Source organism: Rhinolophus sinicus, chromosome 4 (genome assembly GCF_057876585.1).
Source record: "Rhinolophus sinicus isolate RSI-liver-muscle chromosome 4, RSI-T2T, whole genome shotgun sequence".
Taxonomy (NCBI): domain Eukaryota; kingdom Metazoa; phylum Chordata; class Mammalia; order Chiroptera; family Rhinolophidae; genus Rhinolophus; species Rhinolophus sinicus.
Window position 1 is genome coordinate 95,977,611 of NC_142504.1, and position 24,777 is coordinate 96,002,387.

Below are 24,777 nucleotides of genomic sequence, written 5' to 3' on the forward strand. Positions count from 1 at the left end.
GCCTATTGACTATCATTGATTCTTCATAAATTTTATCTTTCACTGTTACAAACTACCGTTTTTATCCTTGTTAGTGCTTTTAACTTCATTCCAACATATCTGACTTTAATGTTGCCACACCTACTTTCTTCCAGTATTTTCCTGTCCCTTTGTTTTAACTTTTATGATTTTCTGTTAACTTTATCATTCTGATTTAACTATAGTTCTTTAAAATAACATAGAACAATGTTTTAGTTTCATAAGATAATCCAACCTCTTCATATTTTGTGTAACAGTCAATAAATACGCTTGTTTTATTTCTTCCACTTTATTGTTTACTATTTATTTTTCATTACTGCTTTTGCTTTTTCACTTTCTTCATTTTGCACTTTTAATCATGTTACTATCTTTTTCTTTCTTCCCTTTGCTTATTTGGAAGGTTTGTTATTCTTTTCCAGTCGTTCCTACCTCTTTCCCAATACTCATAATCAGAAGTATATTTCTCTATTATTATATAAAAACAAGATGCCAAATAGTTTAGCCTGGCAAGATACCCCATTTCTCCAGTGCTCCTTCCTCACACTGAGGAATGAAAACCTTTATAATACTTTTACAATTCTCCTTCCCAGTCCCACACCCCGTCCCTAACACATTTTTACTTCTCCAGGGTCACCCACCCTCGGATTTTGCTAAGATCATTTATCATTTTTAATTTTTTTCCCTTGCAATAACCCTTTTTTCCCCCCAAGAATTCTTCTTAACCCCTATATCACACATTCCCAGTAATTCTATCATTGTCCATTTGGAGTTTACTATTTATATTGGACCTTACTTACCTTATATCACTGTTTCCTATATTCTTCACCTTCCCCTGTTTTGTGATCTTTGTTCTGATTCATTAATTACCTGTGTAGGACTCTTTCTTGACTATTCAAATAATATATGAAATAATACAGGTGACATGTTCTCTGACTGTTTGCATGTCCACGGTTTCTTTCTCCTAGTGAATAAATGACATTTTAGCTCAGGATGGGGTCTGTGGGCTGCAACCTTTCTCTTCAGTTGTCTGTAGCTGTTGTGCTTCCATTTTCTGGCTTCCAAGTGTTTCTGGCTTCTCATGCTTTTCCCTTTGTAAACAACCTGTTCTTTCTTTCTAGAAGGTTGTATGATTTTCCCCTATCCGTATGTCAGGTCTGCTTGATCCCTGATCCAAGTTGTCCATCTTTTTCACAATTTTTACCATTTGTATTTTTGCTCCGCTTTGAGATATTTCCTCCATTTTATCTTCTAGACCACTGATTCACACCCCAACAGTAGCGTTTCTTTCCTTCACGTCAACAGATAAATTGAATTTTTTAATTCATAAGTAATGTTTTTCATTTCAGAATATCTTTAGCATGGGGGCCAAAATTTAATCTCCACATGTCTTTAAATTATTTTTTCATTGTTGTCTATATCCTCTTGCTCCAGAAATCAAATATAGCTTCTGGTAACTTGTGTTCCCAAATTTCTGCCTCTTCCCCTTATTCCATGACTGATGAGCCCCTGTATTGGTTGGTTGCTTAGGGACACTTGCCAACTTTCATGAGCCAAGCCCCTAGGACACTCTGCCTTGTGGCGTGACCTCATTCACTCATTCATCCAGAAGATATTGTATGAGGAACTATTAATATGTTACTCAGGCCCCCATTTGACAACAAACCAGGAAAGAATCAGACCAGTTCCTGCCTTCAAGGAATTCATTTTATGGGGACTTGCCTGGCCAGGGGAATAGTCTCACCTGAGGTGAAAATGAGGCTCACACCACAGATTCTCTGAGCCACATAAGTTCGCAGCATCAGTTTCATTGCTTTGCATGAACTATCCGCTTGGGTTGGTCGTCTGTTAAGGAAAAGTGTCAAGCAGGATTTTAAGAGATCCAGGAAATTGCTGTGCCTCTCCTCCTTTATCTTACCATTACCTCCCACCCAAACATTCCCGGCCATCTCTTCAGTTTTAGGCTTTGAACCTGTTAAAATATGAACAGTCCTGGGAAGGTAACACAGTAAGCATGATTAATCATTTGTATCTTAGGTTGAAGGAATCATTTCTGAGAATTGGTTGAAAGAAAAAGGAAGGGAAAAGTACAAAGAAAACAAATGGGTAGCACATTTTAAGAGAGTCTTTGGCGTGCTGGGATGAGGCCAAGCTGGGTGAGTAAGGTCTGGAGCCCCCTCGTCTCGTCAGGAATGATAATAAAGGCCTGTATTTGGCTTAGAGAAAAGAAGAAATGGCTGGGACCGTGACTGTCTGCAGTATGATGCAGCCCATGGGGGAGAAGAAGTCAACTCCCTCAACATTACGTCAGCGCATAGAACAAGGACCACTACGAGGGAGTGATTAGCAGGCAGAGTTTGCATCAGTGGAGAGGGGTGGTTTTTAACAATGAAAGTTGCCTAAGAAATGGCTGTTCTGTGCAACCCTGAGTTCCCTGGTCGGGCAGTGCAGGAGCAGGAACTGAAAGCCTGTTGGGGATGCTTGCTTTAGGTGGGGGTAGACCAGATGACCACTGTAAACTTTCGCTTCCAACTCCAAGTTTCTGTGATTCTGTGGCCCCAAGTGCACGCAGAGGAATGAGGAGGAGGAGGTATCACTGAGGTGGCAAAAAGTTAAGAACATAAAGGTCAAATGTACCAAAAATATACAATTGTTGCCTTTTACAGCTTTCCCTGGAGCTTAACCAGTTAGCTATTTGGTCGGTTTACCAAAATGATCAACATGGTTGCTGTGTGGGTGCAAGCTAAGGGACGGACATCACTCAACTGTACCCTGTGCTGGCCCTTCTGTTCCCTATCACGCTCCCCTCTCAGGGGGGTCTTCCCCTGGCCAATCCTCTAAGATCTGCCCATCGAGGAACTTGATCTTCCTGCCTGTGTCTGTGGCTACATCAAAGCCATGTGCTTCAATTTGTTTGTGCTTCCTGTAGGAAAGGACAAACAAATTGAAGCACATGGCTTTGTTTTCTCGGGTCATAAAGGTGGTGAGAGCCTGGGGACAGCTATAATCTAAAACCAGGTAGGGGTTGGTAGTTTCAGTGTGGCTATGATTTCTACTCAATAAAACACAGTCTCATTTGGCAACTTTAAAGGCCTTCACTTTTTATGGGAGATTTTTTAACTTGCTTGGCTTTTTCTGACTCTTGCCATTCAGAGAAGATAGATGAATTCATAGGGAATCCTTCTGTTCCTAATGGAACTAGATTTCCGAGGTCCCAAGGAGGGAGGTCAGGAGATTGCCAAAAAAGTCCCTAAACTCTGTGAATTGATAACTAGGAGTCCCTAGCCGCCTCCTACAGCTGCACAGGCTGCTGGAACAGAACGAAGTAAAGGAAGTATTAATAGCTCTTTGGAGAATTTTTAGCTCTGCTTACATTTATTCCTCATGAACTCTGGCCTTTTCCTCTGGAGGCATCTGAATTCTCCACGTTTAGTGGTCAATGCAGCCTCCTCTCTCTATGAGGTTGAAAATGTCGAGTTGAAGAAGAGAGCCATAAGCTTTGTGAAGACAACTTAGTTCTGAAGTGAATTCTGATTGACGGAGCCTTCAAGGAAATAACCTGTAGGTATAGACAGATGTCCTAGGAGCTGTTGGTATCTGAGCTGCCATCTTCAATAAGACCTAGCAGAGACAAGATTCCATTTTGGTAGTCTACTTTCCAGGAGGGCACTTAATTGCCCCAGCCTGTGTCTAGTGTGTGTGTGACTGATACTCACTACACTGTGAGGCACCACGGTTCCACTTGGATCCTGGAAGAACATGTGAACTTCCTGGATGGCTCCTCAGGAGTAGTCATTTTCTGTGTTTTCAAACTGGTGACATATTATACATAGGTAGTATCATCCCCGTTACTTTTGGCACGGATGCTTAGGGGACTGGAGTGAGGGAACTGCAAGAAGTTCAGGAGCCCTCAGGAGAAGCTAGAGCAAGAGGGCAATGGATGGGTATCCAGGGCTGAGCCAAGAGACCAGCCAGCTGGGAGACAAGGAACAATGTCATCAGCAGACAGCCATGAGTTTCGAATTTGTAACATCAAGGGAAGTTCCCCGTGCAGGGAATTGGTCTGCAGTCAGTTCCCCACCTGTCCCTGGTATTTGGGGCCTGCCAGTTTCCTCTCCCCCCGACCCCTTACCCACACCCCCCACTTTTGTTTGCTTTCCTTCTTCTGAAGGCCCTGCATGATCAGGGTCCCTCTTTGGCAGTTTCAAAACACCTGGCACGGTGCTTAGGGGGGCTTTGACGTCAGCGGGGAGTTTGTCTATTCAGGTGTAGCTAATTTCCTCAGTGTGGGGTTCTGTTTCTGGACCTGGGTAAGCCACCTCACACCCTGTCACAGAATGGAGGCGGCGGGGGGAGGAGAGAAGGGTACACAAGCCCGGGAGGGGGTGATGCTTGACCCATTATACCACAAAACCAAACAAAACATGTTTGGATTGGGCCCCTTTCCCCAAACTCCAGCCTGCCAGACACCATGGCCTCATGGGACTTGGGAGGGCCGGCTTCCCTGCTATATAGAGCTCAGCGTCATTTCTGGCGTTGGGTGTTAGGTCATACCCTTCTTGCGCTGAGAGGGTCCCATGGTGAGTCCCCAGAACATCAGATAGTACAAGTTAGAAGGAGGAAAGGTCTGAAAATTTCCACTGAACCAGAAAGACGGCATCTCGTATTGGGCTGCACAGAAATTTCCATCAAGATGCGGATGGCAATACTGTTCCCCAGCCTGTGCCCTGCCTGTAAGGGGAACTGAGTGAGTGTATTGAGGTTGAAAGGCAAATTGACCCCCTGAGGAGACAACACTTAGATGATTGCTTTAAAGGCAAATACTGAATCGAGAATTCTAATGAGAGGCATAACTGGATGATAATGCCTGAAGGAGGACAGGAAAGCTACTGCTAGACAGTCCCCAGCTCTGCCCCTTTAAAGAAAACCTGCCTGTTCAAACCAGGTCAGGGAACCATGGTAGCCGGAGCCAGGATTCCCCAGGGAATTTAGGAAGTAATCTTTTGTCAGGAAGGCCAGAGTGAGCGAGGGGAAACTACAGAAAGAGCATTTGTCTTTCCTCTCCCTCCTCCTTCATGGTACCTTTCCTCACCCGGAAGACATGTGCCATCCTTAGAGTAAGGAAATGAAAAGGGAATTTACAGAAAGCCAGCAAGAGGATGGGCTGGAGGGCTCCATGAAGTGAAGGAGTTTGGGTTTAGGGAGAAGTCTAACGCCTGAAGTTGAGGACCAGAGACACCTCCCAATCAGAAAGAAGCTTCTTCCCAAATCCCAACGGTCTAGAGTCCTGCACAGGACATCAAGAAGAGTCCAGGTAAGAGGTCCTGGGGGAGAGAACTGGGTCAGGCAGACCCCCTCGTCAACAGGGCCATCTGACTTTTCAAAGGAAGAGAAAAAGGAAAAGCTGATCTTTTCCTGTTCCTTTCTTGTGTTGAGCTGTCGTATCTGGGGAAGGCCAGTCCTGGTCTGGGGAGCTTTACTAACAACTCCAAAGGGAGTTTAGATTCTGGAAGCTTCAAACTGGAAGAGCTCTTTTTTTATCGTTCAAACCCCTCAGTTTATAGATGAGGAAACCACAGAGTGTCCAGGTGATAAAAGAGCCTGGACAAATGCCCAGGTGTCCTAACTCACAGCCCTGAGCTCTTCTTGCTCACCTGGTGATGGGTCAGGTTAACCCAGCATCCCTCAGATCCCTTTACCACCATTCCTGCCCTCTGGTGGAGTCTTCCTATTGTTTGCCATCCTTTCCACAATTCTGTAACCCACAGCTGTAATATTGGTATGGTTCCTACGGCAGCACCTGTTGAGCTGTGGGATGCTAATGAGGTAAATTTGAAAACCTTCTCCCAGAAGTCTGCTGCTTCCAGGATGGTGGCACTAATCCAGGCATTTTCACCTCTCTGCTCAGGTCTTGACCCCTTCTACAGACATGCCGATAGAACTAGACCATCTCAGTATCCACAAACATCTTAACATCCCAGCTTAACAGCCTGTTTTCTTGCTGCCCCTTTCTTACAAGGTCATCTTAGATTACTGTAGACATATTCTGTGTAGCTACAGAGAGTAGATGTTTCTGGAAGACAGATAGCTCTACCGTAAGGAACAACAATCCAGGATATTGACATTATCTGATCAGAGAATGGATAACCTTGGAAGGTATGTGATCTCCTCCAAAACTGGCACCAAACAATATGAGTCTTGGTGACCTTGCTGAGGGAAGACTATGCTGTGAGACTTGGAAGGACCCGTGGCCAGGCTTTTGCCTGCTATCAACACCCTGGCCTTGGTATAACCCTCCTCTTGAGCTTGTGCAGCATCCACACCTTCCTTTAAGGTTAGTGGGGGGAAAATAAGTTTACTCTCAAGTGCCAACTCTGACTAATTGGTATTGATTTCTGGAGCATTGTGTTAAGAAGGGTTCTGAGGCTGAATTGAAACTTACTGGGAAAATGCTATAATCAATTAGCTATGTTTGCCATAGAGAGGGCTGGTGAGCAACAGAATGTAGAGAAAGGGAGTATGGAAATGTTGCCACAAGAGAAGAAGCGGGTGTACCATGGCCCAGAACTTTCCTTAGCCTTTCATTGGGTGTCACAGATGTAATAATATACAGGTGGAATTTTGCTTTTTTTGGTTTTGGTAACTTTTGTTACTCCTTTTAGGATATGAAATAATTCATAATTTTTTTAAATAAAAAATGTCACAAGTCCATTGATATAATTTGGGAAAGCTCCAACCATCCGTAAAACATTTATGTTGCAGGAGTTAAAGAATCAAAACCTGGCTCCATAACTGACCAGATGTGTGGCCTCAGGTGAGCCACTTCTCTCTGGGCCTCAGTTTCCTTCAGTGAATGCCGAGACTCAAAGGTCACTTGGTCAAGGATTGATCATTCCGAGTAGTTTCACTGGATGGGAAAGGATTTAGTCACTTTTCATGTGTATGGTAACTATCAATCTAAAACTTCACCAGGGCCCTAACTTGGAAAGATATAGTCTAGAGTCTTCTGCAAATGCAATGGGAATTCAAAGCATGGAATGATTTATACAGACAAATAAGCCAAGAATGGCTTCCTGGAGGAGGTAGAATATAAACCGGAACTTGATGGGTGGGTAGAAATTAGGCGAGAAGAGGAAGAAAGCACAGAGGGCCAGTGATAAGGCCAGAGTGCCAAGGCAGGAAGTTAGCCATCTAGAGAAATATCTGGAAAGCCAGGTGGAGGAGTTTGACCATTATATTCTGAGCAATAGAGAGCCATGTAGATTATTGACTAAGAGTCACATAATGAGATGGCCTAGTGGTTGAAAGACAGAATGGCTTGAAAGTAGGGAGATCAAAATCAGGGAGATTGACAATATAGACATGCAGTTCTGAGGGTGTGGGCTGGGGTGGGAACAGGGGGAACAGAGGGCAAAGCCATTCTGGCGACCGATCAGACAGGCGTTATCCCAGTTACAGAGAGTCTACTCGACCGTTGCACTCTTTTTTATCACGAGGTATCTTGAGGTTAAATGAGGTACCAACTCATTTATGCTTATTAATGTCTTCTCCATGGAGTGAACCAAAAACAAAGCAAAGCAGCACAAAACAAAATGTAGGCGAGTCCATTAACCAACTACCGGTAGTCAATTGTGTGGAGAGGAAGAGAGTTTAAAGCATTTACTATGAGGATGAAGTCTCGCTTATCAGGATTACAGTGACTCATACCTTCTCTACAAATTACTAATGAAAAAAATTGGGAATTCCCAATAATTTATCTCAAGTGTTCCAATGAAACTGGCCTTCATTTTTACTCTGTGCATCCCCCTCACAACTCACCTCCCCAGTGCAGATATATTAGGAAGGCTCAGGAAGACTTTAGGGTTTTTCTTGAATCCCCCAAAGGAAAGAGGAATGGATTTTAGAGTACCTCATTAGGCTATTACATTCAAAAGCTGACTCGAATTGACAGACCAAAAATAAATCCCTAATGAGAAGGAAAATTTAAGGAAATAAATCTTAGACTGTAAGGGAAGAGACAGGATAGATTTGTGTACTAGTTACTTCTGGCTCTGCCAATATCTGTCTGAACTCCACTAAGTCATTTCATTTCTCTAGGCCTCAGTTTTCCCATCTGTAAAATGAGAGAGCTAGACTGGATAATCTCAAAAGCCTTTCCAATTCTAACAGTCAATGCCTCTGATAGTTTAGAGAATGATCTTTGAAAATGTCAATGAAACACAACTTCACAGAAAAAGATACCATCCCATTTACCACTCATAGGCATTCATATCACACACACACACACACACACACACACACACACACACACACACAGAGTAGCCCTGGAAATGACAAGTCATAGTGCAAAGCTCAACTTCTGCATGGAGAAACATAGGCCCAAATTGTGGCCAGTGTAATCATGTAGATAGAACTGGATATAGAAAAAAAATCAAATCATATACAATGTGTCACTTCGAAAAAAGTCATGCTGGCATAGTAGCTAGGAAATTGCCTTGTGATGTGTGGGTGTGTCCACAAACAGTAGGCTGGAGGAATATGAGACCCAGTGATCTGGGAAGGGATGACAAATGGGTCTTAATGGTAGGTCCCAGATGTTCCATATGTTGTGATATATAGACAGCATTGATCCACCTCCAGGAGACAGTGAAACCTATACAAAACTTGAGAAAGAACTTGTGGAAAGTATATAGGCATGAACCTGTTTGAGTAAAGATTGATTTTCAGGAAGAGTGACTAAATCATTTTTCCTCTTCTAAGAGATGTCATATATGATTTGGGTTTGTTTTTGTTCCCCTCGAAATTGCAGTAAGCTTCAAAATTGTATTTGACAGGTGGGCTCTTCTACAAAAATTTTTTGACTATGGATATCTGAACGGTTGGCATTTCTGTATGTTAGAAGTCAGTAGAGGTGTGGGATACTAACTCTCCAGAAAAAGTTCTTCCAGACAAATCATGATGGCTCATAACTATTTTTTCCTTCTCTGAGTCAATGGAAGAAAAGCATCGTTGGACACTTGCCTATTAAAACATGGGTGGTGGCAATCCTCGAGGGCAGGGACCGTGCCCCTGAAATGGTCCTGAACAGCCCCCAGTGTGAAGCTACATACACTGGGACACTTAAAAGGCTTGTTAGAGTAGGAGAGGGCAGGAGTTTTTACACCACGCAGGCATGCCAAGGAGTTACTCAACTCTGATGTTTACCCACAGGTTATCGAGGACTTTGTTAAACTATAAAAGATTCTCACCTTTATTTGAATATTAATCAAGACTTTAACATTTATGATGAGATTTATTATTTTTAAAAAATAGTTCAATACCCTGAAGTACCCAATGATTGTTTGTTATACCATGCAGAAATTAAAATATGTAGTATAATTATCCCTCATTAATTTATTCAACAAATGCTTCTGAGTGCCGATAGCATACCAGGCTCATGCTAGGTGCTCCAAGTGCCAAGGCAAACTGGTACAACCCTGGCGGTCAACGACCTTCACAATGACCTGTAAAGGTGACAGACAACAGCACATAATTGATACTTGGTAAGGGAAGAGTCAATGCTGGGAAATGTAAAATGCCAGGCATGCACTGAGATAAGGAGCCATCGTGCTTGGAGCAGAGGGGCATGCGCCATCCAAGAGAAGTGGCCTCTCTGAGCAGGTACACCATGTGTAAGCACTGCAAAGTTATTGTCCAGAGCATTTTGCAAGCATTATCTCATCTTCATAACAACATGAGAAAGAAATGACAGGTATCCCTTCGAAATATCTGTCATCATTCCATAGGTTGGGTTTGCAAAGTCAGCCCTGCGGGGTCTGTGTATTTCTTTCTGGGAGCCATGCCTGCAAGGAAGGAAACTGTCAATGCATAAAGAATTACATGACTTGGAAAACGCCGTGCAAAAATGAGTGACTTCCGGTTCCCAGCCAGGGTGATTGTGTCTGTCTCCTTTCCCCACATCAATGCACCATCTGATGGATGTGCTCATGATATTCTTGAAATTGCCTTTATCTTTTATGAAAGTTGTGACAGTTGGTCCCAAAGGTGGCACTAAATTGTTATTACCTTACCTTTAAGTTTTTTCACAGCCTCGGGAAATGTGTTACTTTATCTCTGATCTTCTTAGTGGCATCTTCTCCCACCGGTCATTCTCAACCCCTGGCCAGCATATCTTGAGGAGCTTTTGCCCAACCTGCGTGGTCCGCAGCCCGGCATTCCATTATTAGCTACACGAAGCCCAGAACTGACACCATGTCAGACCGTATTTGGTGCCACTTCCCAACTGACCCCAAACACGGACAAAAAATGTTTGCAAAGGAAAGAGAGATGCCCTTTGTTTTTGTCTTTTGTGACTGGGACATCAGCTCTAGGAACTCATAGTAATATGGGCCTGCACAGCTAGCGCGTGAATGGTGAGCCAGGCCTTCTGCAGCCACGTATAGAGCGGTGAATTGGGAGTCAGGAGACCTGGCTGCATTTCCCGGCTATGCCATGATTAATGAGCTGCGTGGTTTGGGCAGTTGGTTTCTCTGGATATAGGAGGTATGATCTTGAAGCTCCATACAGTTCTGAGTCTATGATGCTAAGATCAAAATATTGCTCTGTCCAGGGGGTGTCTGGGGCAGCCCACACTTGGCATATGAAGTACAAGGAGCAACGGGAAATTGCTCCTGGGAGAGGTGCCCTTCCAGCCAGGTAGCCATGCACTGGGGATGAGTGCTATGGGAAAACGCCCCTCTTTGTCAGGTGATGCGATGATCCCCCCTCGGTCCTTGTCCCCCTGCATGAACCCCATCTGCAGAGGTGTCCCAGGGTGGAATGATATTCCAGGTGTCTCTGAAGCACATGGTCAAGAGGTCTTCTCCAGCCTAAGGAGTTATGGTGACCCCCAGACAGGATGCTGAAACAGGAGCTTCTCCCCATCCTGAGCCTGGGGAGAAGGGACATGGTCACATGTTTTACCTTCCAATCTGAGGGTGTAGACGAACCCCTGTCCTTGTTCATGCACGTCCCATACGTGCTCAGGTTGTCGGCCGTAATATATTCTGGGCTTTGCTCAAGTCATTTCTACACGAGCTGTGCAATCTAGACCAGTGCTTTCAAACTTTGATGTGCACACAAGTCAGCTGGGGAATCTTGTTAAAAAACAGATTCCAGTTTGGTCGGTCTGGGATGGGGCCTGAGAGTCTGCATTTTGAACAAGCCCCCTGTAAAGTCAGTGAAACTGGTCTACAAACAAGACTCTTGGCAGCAAAGATGCAGAAAAAGGATGGAGGGCTGAGGGTCACGTGGCTTGCTGTTGAGAGGCTGCCTCAGAAATCATTCAGAGCCCTCGCTTCCCATCTTTTGGAGATAATGCCTACCCTATCCGTTTCTTTTTTTTTTTTTTTTTTTTAAGATAAGAGTTCATTTTATTTATTTTTAGTGGTATTCAACTACCTTAGTACATTAACTCATGTAATGAGCTTAAAACTAAAGATAATGATGCTTGAACAGTACCTTGAGATATACTGACTTAATTGGTCTGCCTGTCCTATCAGTTCGAAGCTATTATTAAAAGGGCCGAGTGAGTTAACTTAGAAAGTGTGCGACACGGTGTGAGTATTCGCTGCTGTTCCAGGCAACCACTAGACCACCTAACTGTAATGTGCGCCGGAACCCCAAGCAGAAAATGTTAAAACTGCACACCTCGGGACCAACAAATATTCTAACGGCCCTGGGGTGGGCACAGCAGCATGCATTTTAACAAGTCTCCAAGGTGGTTTGGTTCTGTCGGTTCTCAGACCACACTTTGAGAAACCCTGTCCCAAGTGAGAAGTGCTCTGCTCTCCCCATGTGTGGAAATTTAAAATAATAAGGTATGCACAGCAGAGGGTTTCTTGTAGCTGATCACAGATTCAGGACTCTGCCCACCCCATCAATTGGTGCTCGTCAAACTTTAATGTGCACAGAAATGACTCAGAGCACCCGATGAAATACGGATTCTGATTCCATTAATTGGGTGGAAACTGAGATTCTGCATGTCTAACAAGCTCCCAGATGATGCTGGTCTGGGAACCACACTTGGAGTAGCAAGAACGTAGATCAGGGTTCTCAGCTCAAGTTGTACATTAAAGCCATCTTTTCAATGCTGTGGGCGTTAAAAAAAAACAACACTTTAATATTTTAATTTGGTCTGGGGTGAGGTTTGGCATTTTTTAAGCAGCCAGGTGATTCTAATGTGCAGCCAGTTTTGGGCCCCCCCTCCACACACACACACACACACACACACACACACACACTCACTCCCTGGCACAGATGGAGGCCAGGGCGCTGGCTGAGGAACAGGAATAGGCAGTCAGCCCACCAGCCATACCAGTCCAAAGTCCGGTTAAGTGGGTCTTAGAGTAGTTCCTTGCTGGAGAAATATGGCCGACGGGCTCATCTGTCTCTTGATACTGATAGGTGCGTGTGTGTTATGGTTTCTGTGGGGAAAGGAATTGGAAGTTTTAGCAGAAAGAAAGGAGAAGCTGGATGTTTTACACAGACGCTGAGACAATTATTATTGCAGCTTTGGACTATACCGCTTTCTTTTCCAGCTTCTGCATGTGATTTTTCCCTCGCTCTCTGCGTGGCTCACACGGGGTGGGGACAAGCGTGGGACACTGACCTGTCTCATTTTCCCTGTCTAGGTGGTGGTGGGGCGCAACCAGCTGCGACGAGCCCCAAGGCCGATGAGGGCGCAGAGGCCGTGCTCCCCAAGCCCAGGAGCGTGTTCCACATCGAGTGGTCGTCCATTCGGAGGAGGAGCAAAGGTGTGCATTTCCTTCCCCTCACTCTCGGGTCCTTGATTTACTCATCTCTAAAATGGGGAGAATGGCAGTACCTACTTCACAGGGTGCCGGGGAGAGCCACTCTTATGGATCAGGCTCGTTCTTATTACAGCTGATCTCCGACCACAGCCACAGGTTCCAGCGTCCAGACTCTCCCTGGATGGGAGCCTGGAGCTGGGACAGGCAGGAGGCGCTGTAAGTCTAGGCCGGGAGGTCTCACAGTTGGCTGTCCATTAGAATCACCTGCATCCCATCCCAGGAGACTCTAATTCTGGGGAGAGGCCTGGGTGGGCTTAAAGATCTTTAAAAGCTCTCCATGAGATTCCATTTGCTGCCAAGATACAAACCACTGATCTAGAAGGATAGAGATGAAAAGTTCTCGCCTACAGCAGTGGTGGAAATGTCAAGACCAAGGGAACAGGTAGAGAGGCATGGAGGGGAGGGAGCTCCCAAAGCCCAAGACAGGGGTGGGGGGAGAGGGGTCTAATAGGCAGTCAAAGCTGAGCAGGTCGGGGAGCCAGAAACTTGGATTTAGAAGCTGAGGACATGTTGTAGCAAACAGGGAGGAGTGGGGCAGGGGCGTGGGGGGGGGTCTCCCCAACAAACTGCAAGGTTGGAGCAGCCTCATGGAGAGCCAGGGCAGAGGGGCAATCTAATTCCCCCCCCCCCAAACCCCACAGAGGGGAGTCAACTTGCCCAACTTGCCCAGCTGGCGAAGGGCACTGCAGGAGATAAAACTGATTCCCGGGTTAGTGTCCTTTTCACAACACCACGTGCTTCCCAGACGATGCATTAGTGACTTTCTAGCTCCAATTTATCTGAGTTTCATCGTTTCATATGCAAAGTAGCCAACCAGAGAAATGGACCTGGAGTGATACAGAAAAACATCATACAAGGTTGAGAGGGCATCAAGATATCTCAAGGGCCCCTCTAGCCCAGGAGTTTGTGTGTCAGGTGCCCCGGGCATGGTGTGGAAGAGAGCATGGTTTACCTCAAAAGGTTAACAATCTCCCTCCAAACATCCTCCTAAGATAACAGTTTGGGGCTGGGGTAGGGGGAGGCCTGGCAGACAGCCCCGTGCAAAGGAGCCAGAGATGGAGGTTGGTGGCAATTGCTGAAGAGATGGCAGGGAAAGGGGAGCTTCAGACAGAAACAGCAAATCCATTGGTATATCGCACACACTGGCCTCTAAGTCTACAGCATTCCTCTTTGCTTCCTACTCTTCCTTTCAAAGCTTCCAAAATTAATTGTTTCTCCTGCATAGTGTAACTTCCCAACCACCCTGGTGCTTGCAGTCCCTGCTCCCTCAAAAGTGGGAACACGGTGACTTTAATGCATTTCTTCTAGAGCTTAGTTACCCTGAAGACTCATGTAGAAGACTGGGGAACAGCCAATTCAGTCTGAATACTATACCGGGCATTCCAGAGCCCAGCCTGCCATTCTCACGTTTGACCACGAGAGGGAACCAGAGCATCAAGACCAAAACTTCCAAGGGCCATAACTTCTTTCAGGGTGTATAAAAATCCTACTAAAATTGATTATCTTTAAAAATAAATTATCTGGTAATGATTAAAAATATGTTTAGAGCCACTTTGCAAAAGTTTTCTAGAATTACAAGGACATGCCAAAATCAATTTCAAATAATGACATGGATATCACTTGTCAATCCAACCAGGCGTTGCTACTAAAATACCTAAAATTCCTAGACACTCAACTGAAAAAGAGACCCCAACAGCCCAAGGTCCTCCAGTTGGGAAGAATCATAGTGAAATGCAAACAGATCCAGCATGGCTCAACATCTTAATGCTTTATGAGCAATAGTATCCAAGTTCCTTTCTTTGCACACCTACGCATCCTTCCTGTGGTGTAGGAGAAAGAATCCTGGATTTGGGATCATGGGCAACTCACTGTTTCCTCATCTAAAAAATATAGGGGTTGAGATAAATCAGCTTGTTAACGAAAAGTAAGTTGAGTTTTTGGACTCCCTAAATTCTGTAAAATGTCCTGTTTACACGAGGACGTGCATTTTTTCCCAAAGGGAGAGCCCAAATTGCTTCAGAACCAGTAAAAGAAAAAAGGGTCCTTCCAGCTGCAAGATGCAATGGTTCTGGGCTTCCTCAAATGGAACAAGGAGCACAGATATTCCAACACCACCCTTGCAAGAGATTTGCAGCTAGGTGCCAGGGGAGAGGTGTCCTAACTGATGTTCTTTCCTTCCAACTCCAGTGTTTGGAAAAACCGAACAGCAGGAGAGACAAACCAAGGACCCTTTTCCTTATCAATACCGGAAGCCCACGGTCGAGTTGCTTGTGAGTAATGAGTGGCCCAAACTAACGGCAGAACCCCACAGTCGCAGAGCCTGTGCAGATTGGGGACCTGAGGTCTGGAAAAGGCGTTCTCTACTTTAAGCAAACTTTTCTTGACTTCCTATTTCTAGAAACATAATTACCTGGGATAAAAATGTCTATTTTTCACAGTTTACTTTATAAAGTTTCATATCCCTTTTATTTGAATTCTTTATTATCCATCTTCCTTTAAACCCGGCATTTAAGCATTTAGATAACAAACCAGTGCCAATTTTCAAAAAATAGAATCTTTACATGTTTAATTTTATGGACAGTTACATTTTAAAGACTAGACATGCTGGACAAGGGAGAAATAATTTATTCTGGAAAGAGTGTGGTGTAGTGGAAGTAATAGTTTGAAGAAAAAAAAAAGAATCTAAAGCTCTGTGGTGAAATCCCAATTCTACTGTTTGACTTTGACCTCTAGAAATGAGAACATGTCCGTGGCTGAGCCCTCATCTACAGAGCGAGAATAAAGATATTGTCTTGTTGTATTTCAAGGTCATTGCTCATATGAACTGAGGTAACATGATAAACAAAGCAAAAGATAGTCTAGTCTATGGAAACATAGAGATGATTAAATAGAAATGTCACTAAATATCAAATGAAAATCTTACCTTGCTCCCCAAATGAGCACAAACACCACTTTTCAGTGTCAGAAGCACAGCATGTGGGAACTTCTTTCCTCTCTCTTGTCCGCGGACAGGATCTGGACACCATGGAGGAGAGCTCTGAGATAAAGGTAGATACGAGCATCTCCAAGACTTCCTGGATTCAGAGTTACATGGCGGCCAGTGGGAAAAGGATCAGCAAAGCCCTCAGTTACATCACAGGAGAGATGAAGGAGTGTGGAGAGGGGCTTAAAGGTAAAGGTTCTGTAAGAGCAGCGTCTGACCCTACCCCTAGAAAGGTCACCTGCGGTCATCCCCTGGGAAACTCTTGGCCACGGTTTCCCATAGACTACATTGAGTTCTGTTTCTATGATCTTTCAAAAAGGGGAGTTTTTCTGTTAGGACAGACATACAGTCTCTTGGGACGTAGATGCAATACATGTAAGTATGTGGGCTCTCACTGCTGAACATAACAGTCATGCTTTCTCAAGTATCCCATCAGAGCGTTGCAGTCAGGTATTTTAGCACTGGATTCTAGAGCTGGCATGCTAGAAAAACATGCCTGCCTATAGATGACTCCCAGGACAATTGTGTCTACTATTCCAGTAGTTTCTCTTTAGCAATCACCCCAGAGCTCAGGCCATGAGGGTTTGACACCCTCTATGCAGCAAGAGAGTTTTCTTTCCGGATCCATCTTCTCAAAAATTCATGCCACTCTCATGGGGCACAGATAGCTCAGGGTATGCATCTGCTGGAAAAACAATCTAAAGACCACAACCAGCTGGCAGCAGATCTGAAGAGTTTTCTAGGCAGTCAAATGCCCTCTTGGTTTCTTGATTTACCCTCTTCTGTGGCAGATGACTGTGGGGGCTGGCTCCCTGTGAACGCTTTTAGGGTGCACGGCTTCCCTCCTGCCCTCCCCCTGCCCACTGGGGCCTGGTCCAGGGCTGTCACACCTGAGCACTGACTGGCTGCCTCCCGGTTCCATTTCAGACAAGTCCCCAGTGTTCCAGTTCCTCGACTGGGTCCTCCGGGGCATGTCTCAGGTGATGTTTGTGAACAATCCCATCAGTGGCATCCTCATCGTCTTCGGCCTCTTTATCCAGAACCCCTGGTGGGCCATCTCAGGCTGCTTGGGTACTATTGTGTCCACTCTGACAGCCCTCCTCCTGAGTCAGGACAAGTAAGTTCCAGGAGACCAAGGTCCAAGCAAGAGGCCAGAGGTCACTCCCAGGGGGCACCATTCACCATCTCCCCATCCCTTCATTGCTTGAGTCCCAGCTCAGAAACCCCTCAGAGTAGGGACACTTATCATTAAAAACAGCAATTCCTTGATTGTTTTGTCACAATGACACATTGTCTGGGGGAATGTGACATGGGGCCATCTGTTTGAAGGTGTGTGTTATCAGGTCCCAGTTGAGAAAAATCGAACTCAGAAGGCAAATCAAGAAGGCAGCGCCCCTGCATTGGGCCTGAGGGAGACCCTACTTCCCCAACCCTCCTCTCTCCCCCCAGGTTGGCCATCGCGGCAGGGCTTCACGGCTACAACGGGGTGCTCGTGGGGCTACTGATGGCCGTGTTCTCGGACAAAGGTGACTACTACTGGTGGCTTTTGCTCCCTGTCATCATTATGTCCATGGCTTGGTAAGTTTGCTTCTGACGCGGTGGGTGCACAGCGGGGCTGCCCGCCTTTCCATCCCAATTCCATGACGGTCTGTCTAAACTCGATTTTAAAGTGGCATTTACTTAGCTTGCACATCAGAAACTTCCACTGGAAATCATTACGAATGTCATCCAGTGTCAGCACCATGTTAGGTGACCCATAGACAGTATCTCATTACCCATAATCCTTTACTTCTCTTTTTTTTTAAGACCTAATGGGTTTCTGGTCCTGCCCAACCAGAATATAGGGAAAGGAGCTAAGGTGCACATAGGTTAAGAGCCGCACCACAGGGTCCTGTCAGTTTCTGGAAACTTGCACATTCTTCCTGCTGCCACCCTTCCATACACTTTTCTCCATCCCTGGGATCCCTGACCAAACTGGGACAACTTCCCAATGTAGGCTGAAGGCCCGGGCACTGGGCAGAGCCCTCAGAGTGCCAGGCCTCAGCTCCTTCACCTCCAGAAACTGCAGGGCACTCTAGCCAGGAGGCTACTCAGCAAACATTTGTTGAATGAATGACTGATTTCCCTCCCTGTCACCACCACCCCCTGTCTCCCCCGCCCTCCTGCCCCAGCCCGTTCTCTCTCCTCATGTCCGGACATGGAGCGATATGACTTTTTAAGTAAGTTCTGTGAGTCCTTGCCTCGGAACTTCCCCAGAAAGCCCTCCTTCTGAAGCTGAGTCTGGGCATCTGCCTTGCCACTGTACCAGGCACAGGGAGGAGACCCAGGGAAAGAACCTCTCGGGGCCAATTGGGGTCAGAGAGGGTTCCCATCAGGCTGATGGTCTCCAGGAAGACACAGAGAGCGTCCTACTGCCACTCAGTCTGGTGTTAGGGTCAGAGGTTTGTTTAACAGAGCCTCTTGTGCTTCTGCCATCAGCCCCATCCTCTCCAGTGCCCTGGGCACCATCTTCAGCAAGTGGGACCTCCCAGTCTTCACGCTGCCCTTCAACATCACGGTGACCCTGTACCTGGCAGCCACGGGCCACTACAACCTCTTCTTCCCCACGACGCTGCTGCAGCCTGCATCCTCCGTGCCCAACATCACCTGGTCGGAGGTCCAAGTGCCCTTGGTAGGTATTGTGGAAGGTGGAAGGACAGCGTTTACTTATTTTGCCCATCAGAAACATCCACAGGTAATAACTCCTGTTAACAGTTTGATAATGCAAGTCACGCTACATACAGTGTGTCATTAGCCACCATTCCTTTCTTCTCTCTGAGAGCTATAAGGGCCATTTCTGATGCCACCCAGTCCCAGTACAGAGGAAGAAACTGAGGTCAAATTGAGACACTAATTAGTGAAGAGTAAAGTCAAGACCAGAACTCTAGCCTCCTGTCTGCTAAACCTGGGTTCTTTCTTTTTTCCTTTTTTCTTTTTTAAAGTCTTTCGATGCTTGATTTCAGTTTTAATCTAGCGTATGCTGTGTATGTTCTTTCATCCTGTCTCATTGAATCATTAACGATGTACACATCACACTACCATCTATTGGCTTAGGGCGTTTCTGATCCAGCCTCCGGAGTTGACACCATTCACTCTCTGAGGCATGTGCACAATGTCAAGCACAGGTGTGCCTCCATTAAGAAATGTATGTCTAACAGGGCTTTTCAAGTTCTTACAAGGACTCTGTATATCATGCTGGCCTCTGGCAGTCTGCCAAGATAATTAATAAGAAGCTACACTAAAAGCATTTAATCAGCATGGAGAAACGTGCCCATTCGCCTCCTTATCTGAGTGGACACGTTTTCTCGGAGCCCCCGCCTCTTTCCGTTACACTGAACAACCCCACAGGTCGGGCTCACTCTGGAACTTCGTTATTGGCAATTCATCATCTAACCACAAAGCCACTTGTACTTGTTGAAAGAACTTTCAGAAATAATGTTGCCTAGTTTCTCTGAGCATTTCCTAGTTTGCAACAGCATGGCATAGTGGAGAGAGCCCTGCCTTTGCACTAAAAAGCATCATTGTTTAAGAAGAGAAATATTCGTGTTAGCCCCATTCGTGTGTGTGTGTGTGTGTGTGTGTGTGTGTGTGTGTGTGTGTGTCTGTGTACACCTTCATGAGCCAGAGGAGAGAAAGTGTGCCATGTTGGCAATTCACTCCTGAGGCGTCCCTTCCAGGGTATTTACCCCATCAATAGCTTTGGAAGGCAAAATCGCTCTAGTTGGTATGCTGTGGAGTGAAGATGTTAGAAATGATAAGTTTAAGATACTTTGCCTTCTCCATGCCATTTTTGATGGAAAAGATATGTACGAATTTTTGCGGAAATGGAAAAATATTGGGGAATCCTGTACAAATACTTCAGAACCCCGAAGTCCCATGAAAGAAAAATTCAATTTTCGGTGGTTGTTCTTTAAGAAATAACTTTCTGGTCAATTGAATGGATTATGGTAACGATTAATACGTTTTGTCTTCTGACCATTATAATTAGAGCCTGGGGTTTTGGGGAAACAAGTGGTAAATGTCAGGAGAGGATCTAAAACTCCCAATAATATTGAGGCCCCATGAGTTCCTCTGCCCTTATGGCCACTGGAGAGCCCCCCGGAAGGGGAGACCACCAAGGGACTAAACTGCCCAGCACTACTGACTCTCTGTAAAACTTTCTCATCTGTCCCCTTCCCCCCCCACATGGCAATGCCAAAGCCCCTTCTGTTCCTGGGGTCACAGGAGACTGAGCCAGAAGGGTTGGCCGAGTAGGGCCACCCACGGGCTCCTGCAGTGTCCTCCTGTCTCTGCACACCCCCAGGGGGCAGGGTCCTCTCAGAGGACATGGGCTGAGAAAAGAACTGTCTCATCATAATATATACACATGCCAGCCCCAGGACTCTGCTTCTCCTTAGCTTACTGCCCAAGGGATGAGATGAACCCCAGTGTATCCCAGCATGGCTCAGAGCCTCCTCCCTTAAACACTTTTCCAGCTGAAGGGCCAGTGGCCAAAATTCCCAAACTGGGGAAGCCTGCATGCCCAGGAGCCTTTTCCCAAATTCCAGAGCACGTGCGCAAGTGCCCACAGGCCCTGGATCCTGGTCTCATCAAACCCTTTGTCCTGCACAGGAGACCCTCCCACCTCTCAGATACATAGAGGCCTGATGCAAGTGGGGTGCTCACCTGTCAGTCACCATTTGATGGTTTGTCAATCAAAAGAGTAGCTGCAACGATACTACTTTTGTAGGGCACTTGTGTGAATATCGGTGCGTCGATTACACACACCGGACTAACGTGATCACAGCCCACACATGTTGTTCTTGGAAACACAGATGACCACTGTCCCATCTCCTACTTAGCCTTTGAGTCATCCTTTTAGCTTTAAAAAAAAAGTTACAAGAGAGTTTTGAAGCCCCAACTTTGATCAGACATCTATTACTTTTCTAATGAAGAGTACCCTCATTTGAAAGGTTTTCCGTTTCTCTTGACTAGGAGTTTAGTGGCTTACACTCATGTTTCTGAATCAAGGAAACTTAACATCCTAACCCCTCACTGTTCTAAGAACTCAAGACTAAAACAATAAAACTCGTGTCCTGTTTAGAGGTAACCTATTCGAATAAAAATATCTTGGAAACCTGTCGCAAAATGTGTTTGGGAAGGGCTTGGCACCAAATCTTTTCCAGCCAATTAAAGTCTTTAATTTTTAATTTTTTGTATGTTTCTCTTCATAATTCCTTGTGATCCCGTTGCACCGACAGCTTTTGAGAGCCATCCCTGTTGGAATCGGCCAAGTGTACGGCTGCGATAACCCCTGGACGGGAGGCATTTTCCTCGTAGCTTTGTTCATATCTTCACCTCTTATTTGTTTGCACGCTGCGATTGGATCCACCATGGGGATGCTAGCAGGTCAGTGTTTCTCTTCACCTTCATTAATGGGCCATAAGGATGTTAGTGCCTGGGGCCAGCTTCAAAGAAAATGGTGACATGTGTCTTCAGTGCTCTACCTGCGTATTTCTATAAACGTCCCCTCCTTCCGTTGTTCGTACTATGTTTTTTTCTATTTTGAGTGCCAGTGCCCTCATGCTCCCATGAGCAAAAGCTGCCCTCAAGAAAGGCTTCGGTGTTCATCATTTACACCTTAGTATAAATTTAAAGTTTGGGAGGGGTTTCTTCTAGGCATGTTTATATTTTAAGTCTTGTATATCTAATGGTGATAAGAAGGAAGTGTTCTCTGTTAGAGAACATTAAGATATCAATGAAAAGGGAAGTCCTTTTTTATGGCCAGGGTAGGACCATCTCTGGACTGGTTAAATCAGACTTCAGAGTTCTTACTCAAAGGGTCTCTTCTACCCAGAAGAGCTTCACCACTAATATTCACGTGGCTCTATGGCCATTTGTATCCTTTAGATGTTTTTTAACTGAATAAAATCATAAGTCCTTGTTTATAAATGCCTAAGGGAAAAACTCGTCTGGGCGTTGCGGACCATGGTGGGTTTCAGGGCCGGCAGGGGAGTCCCAGGAGACCCCACACCCAGTACCCGTGTCTGCCTTCTCTCACAGCGCTCACTATCGCAACGCCCTTTGACTCCATCTACTTCGGCTTGTGTGGGTTCAACAGCACACTCGCCTGCATCGCAATTGGGGGCATGTTCTACGTCATCACCTGGCAGACACACCTCCTCGCCATCACGTGCGGTAGGTACCGCCAGGGGAATTCCCTTTCCACCAAAAAAGATGGCTGTGTCTATCCCCACAAGGAAAACCACCCTGTGAAAACTCTACTGATCCTTCAACGATAAATGACAGGATTGTTTGCTTTATGAAAGGACTTTTATTCAAAACTGGTTTTGAATGGTTGTTTAGTGATGAATACATTAAAAACTATTTTCACTGGATGCAAAGTGTTCAGCCACAGGCAGACATATTTTTTTAAGATGGTGGTTGTTTGGTAGTTGTTCGTGGGCTGTGATTGCTACTTCTTGGCTGGTGATTGGAACTAAATGACTGAGCAACTCTTTTGCAAATTAATCTTTAGGTCTAGAGTTGGGTGATTTATGACAGACACAGCAATTAATCTTAAGCCCCCCAAAATTGACTATGGACCTTCAAATAGTGCTCACGTCGTAGGATGTGGTTGGGATTACTACCAGCTGGGCACTCAGTAACTCTCTAATAAAGGTTGGCTCTGTTAACTTCCTAGGGACAATTGGGATGCATTTAGTCAAGAAATTAAAGGTTCAGAAGCAAAGCCCTATTACGCTGGCCCATTTTCGCAGGCCCTCACCTCTCGCTGGCACTTGGCTTTTCCCAATAGACAGGCCTGGTCATACCTTCCCCTTGCAGAGCCTAGAAGATGAGGCAGTGGGTGTATTTGGTCTTCCTCAAGCTTACAGAATGCTGTTCCTCCCTGAAAACCCATATTATGTTCATAACTTGTGATGAAATATACCAACAGGGAGTTCTGGGATTCACTTGCCTTGGCTGTATAGTAAAATTTTCATTTATGGTTTGTGCTGCTAAATATTCCTTTGCTAGAATGCAAAGTGGTGGCACCCAAGAGAATAGTAACAGCTCAATTTTGGCCCTTTTTAACCAAGTTCATCTGCTGTTTTAGCTGTGCAGGCATTTGCGTGGAATTTAACACTTTTCTAAGCTGCCAAGCAATGGAAACAGAACTTTTTTTTTTTTTTTTTTTTTAACCTGAGAGATAGCATTTGTGGCATAAAATTTACGGGGAGAGAATAAATAGACGAAGCTTAAAGTACTGTTAGTCACTTGACTATTTCTTGGTTCTTTTCCAGCGCTGTTTGCAGCCTACCTGGGTGCTGCCCTGGCTAACATGTTATCTGTGGTGAGTCCACGTGGGCTGAGAACGTGCCACAACACCCTTTCTGGTGTTCTCTTAGTTCCCCAAAGTCAACACAGAACCCCTCCTCCAGGAAGCCTTCCCCAGTTCATCCCTCTCGTCTCAAATCACACTCATCGCCCCAGTGCGTGCTCGACAAAAGGAGCTGGGCCTCAAAAGTTTAAATGTCAAGTGTTGGTCAATCAGATCCCATCGTCAGTGGGCCAGCAGAGCTCCTTGTAGAAGGGACAATTGGAAGAGAATTATCTTATACATCAAACTCCTTTCTGATTGAACTCCAGTTCTATCATCCTCTACAACTAGTCTTAAGTCTTTATTCTTTAATTTTTTTTATGTTTATAAATCCTCTGCCCAACTAGCTTGTGGGCCAATGTACATCTTCGTTTGTCTCAAAGCAATTAGCACAGAGAGAGGAGGTCATGATAGAAGGCTTCAGGGAAAACAGGCAACCAAGCCTGAAAGAAGCCAGAGCTGGTGGGTATGGGCATATGCAGCAGTCTGAGAACCCCTCTTCTGTCTGAACCCCAGTGTAGGCTGGTGTGTGAGGTCAGCAGGCATCATGTGGCCCGCCCCAGCCCCCTCATACACTGAAAGGGTCCCAGGCCCCAAGCTCAGGGCTCAGTCTGCAGTCAGTGCCTCCCCTTTTGGATAAGGTTTCAAGGGCACATCTCACATTCGCAATCAGGAAAAGTCCTGTTGGTCTTGCGGGTGGAGATGGAGGTAGGCATTCTACTCACACCTGTCTAAATCCCTCATTAGTGAAACTGGGCGGTTTGAACTTATCATGGGAAGAAATTTTCTAAGCAATAGAATTGGCCTTCCGTGATCCCATCCCACGTCCCTCAATGGACTAAGTCACTTCTCTGAGCCCCATCAAATCTTGTACACACCTCTCCTCCAACGCGTGACATCCAGTACACGATGACTGCAATACACAGCGGGCCTCTTGCACGTTCAGCTTGCACGTTCCTTCAGAACAGGGACCTAGTCACATTCTTATCTTTATGTCTAGTACCTATTACAGCACCCAGCATGTGGCACATGCTCAAGAAATGCTGAATGAATGAAATCCTAAGGTAGTGAGCCCCATCGTGAGGAACATGAGAGCTGGCACTGAACAGCCAACCATCAGAAACACTGACAGGGGAAAGAGGATGGAGTATAGCCTCTGAGGGTCCTATGTCCTCTTGGGCTTTCCCATCTCTTCTTTTCCCATCCATTCACCCAACCATCCACCCAGTAAACACATGTCATGTGCCTTCCTTAGACACAGTCCTGGGAGAGATGCCAAACAGGAGGCTTTGGTTCTTGATCCCAGGCCTTTGCAGGGTGACTGGTTCTTTCCTCTGTTGCAGAGAAGTTAAAGGTTATGCCACTCAATTTAAACATTGTCCAAAACAAAATCAAGTGCAGTGTCTGTGTGCCTACTATGTGTAAGACACCATGCTGACCACTCTCAGAGATATAAAAACGTGCAGGCTATTAACTCACTCTGGAGGAACTTCCAGTCTCCTTGAGGAGACACAAATGTTGAGTGACAT

At 45.6% G+C, this 24,777-nt stretch overlaps 1 protein-coding gene across 4 annotated transcripts in view; it reads left to right on the plus strand.

Moving 5' to 3' along the window:
• Positions 1-24,777, plus strand: part of SLC14A2 (solute carrier family 14 member 2) — a 422,069-nt gene that overhangs the window by 394,833 nt on the left and 2,459 nt on the right. For all 4 annotated transcript variants that reach the window (XM_019739711.3, XM_019739713.3, XM_019739714.3 and 1 more), the window contains 9 exons: positions 12,687-12,809; positions 15,054-15,136; positions 15,879-16,038; positions 16,777-16,966; positions 17,299-17,427; positions 18,328-18,520; positions 21,129-21,276; positions 21,931-22,065; positions 23,172-23,221. In XM_019739711.3, the coding sequence (XP_019595270.2) occupies positions 12,687-12,809; positions 15,054-15,136; positions 15,879-16,038; positions 16,777-16,966; positions 17,299-17,427; positions 18,328-18,520; positions 21,129-21,276; positions 21,931-22,065; positions 23,172-23,221 (1,211 nt within the window). The remainder of the gene's footprint in view (positions 1-12,686; positions 12,810-15,053; positions 15,137-15,878; positions 16,039-16,776; positions 16,967-17,298; positions 17,428-18,327; positions 18,521-21,128; positions 21,277-21,930; positions 22,066-23,171; positions 23,222-24,777) is intronic.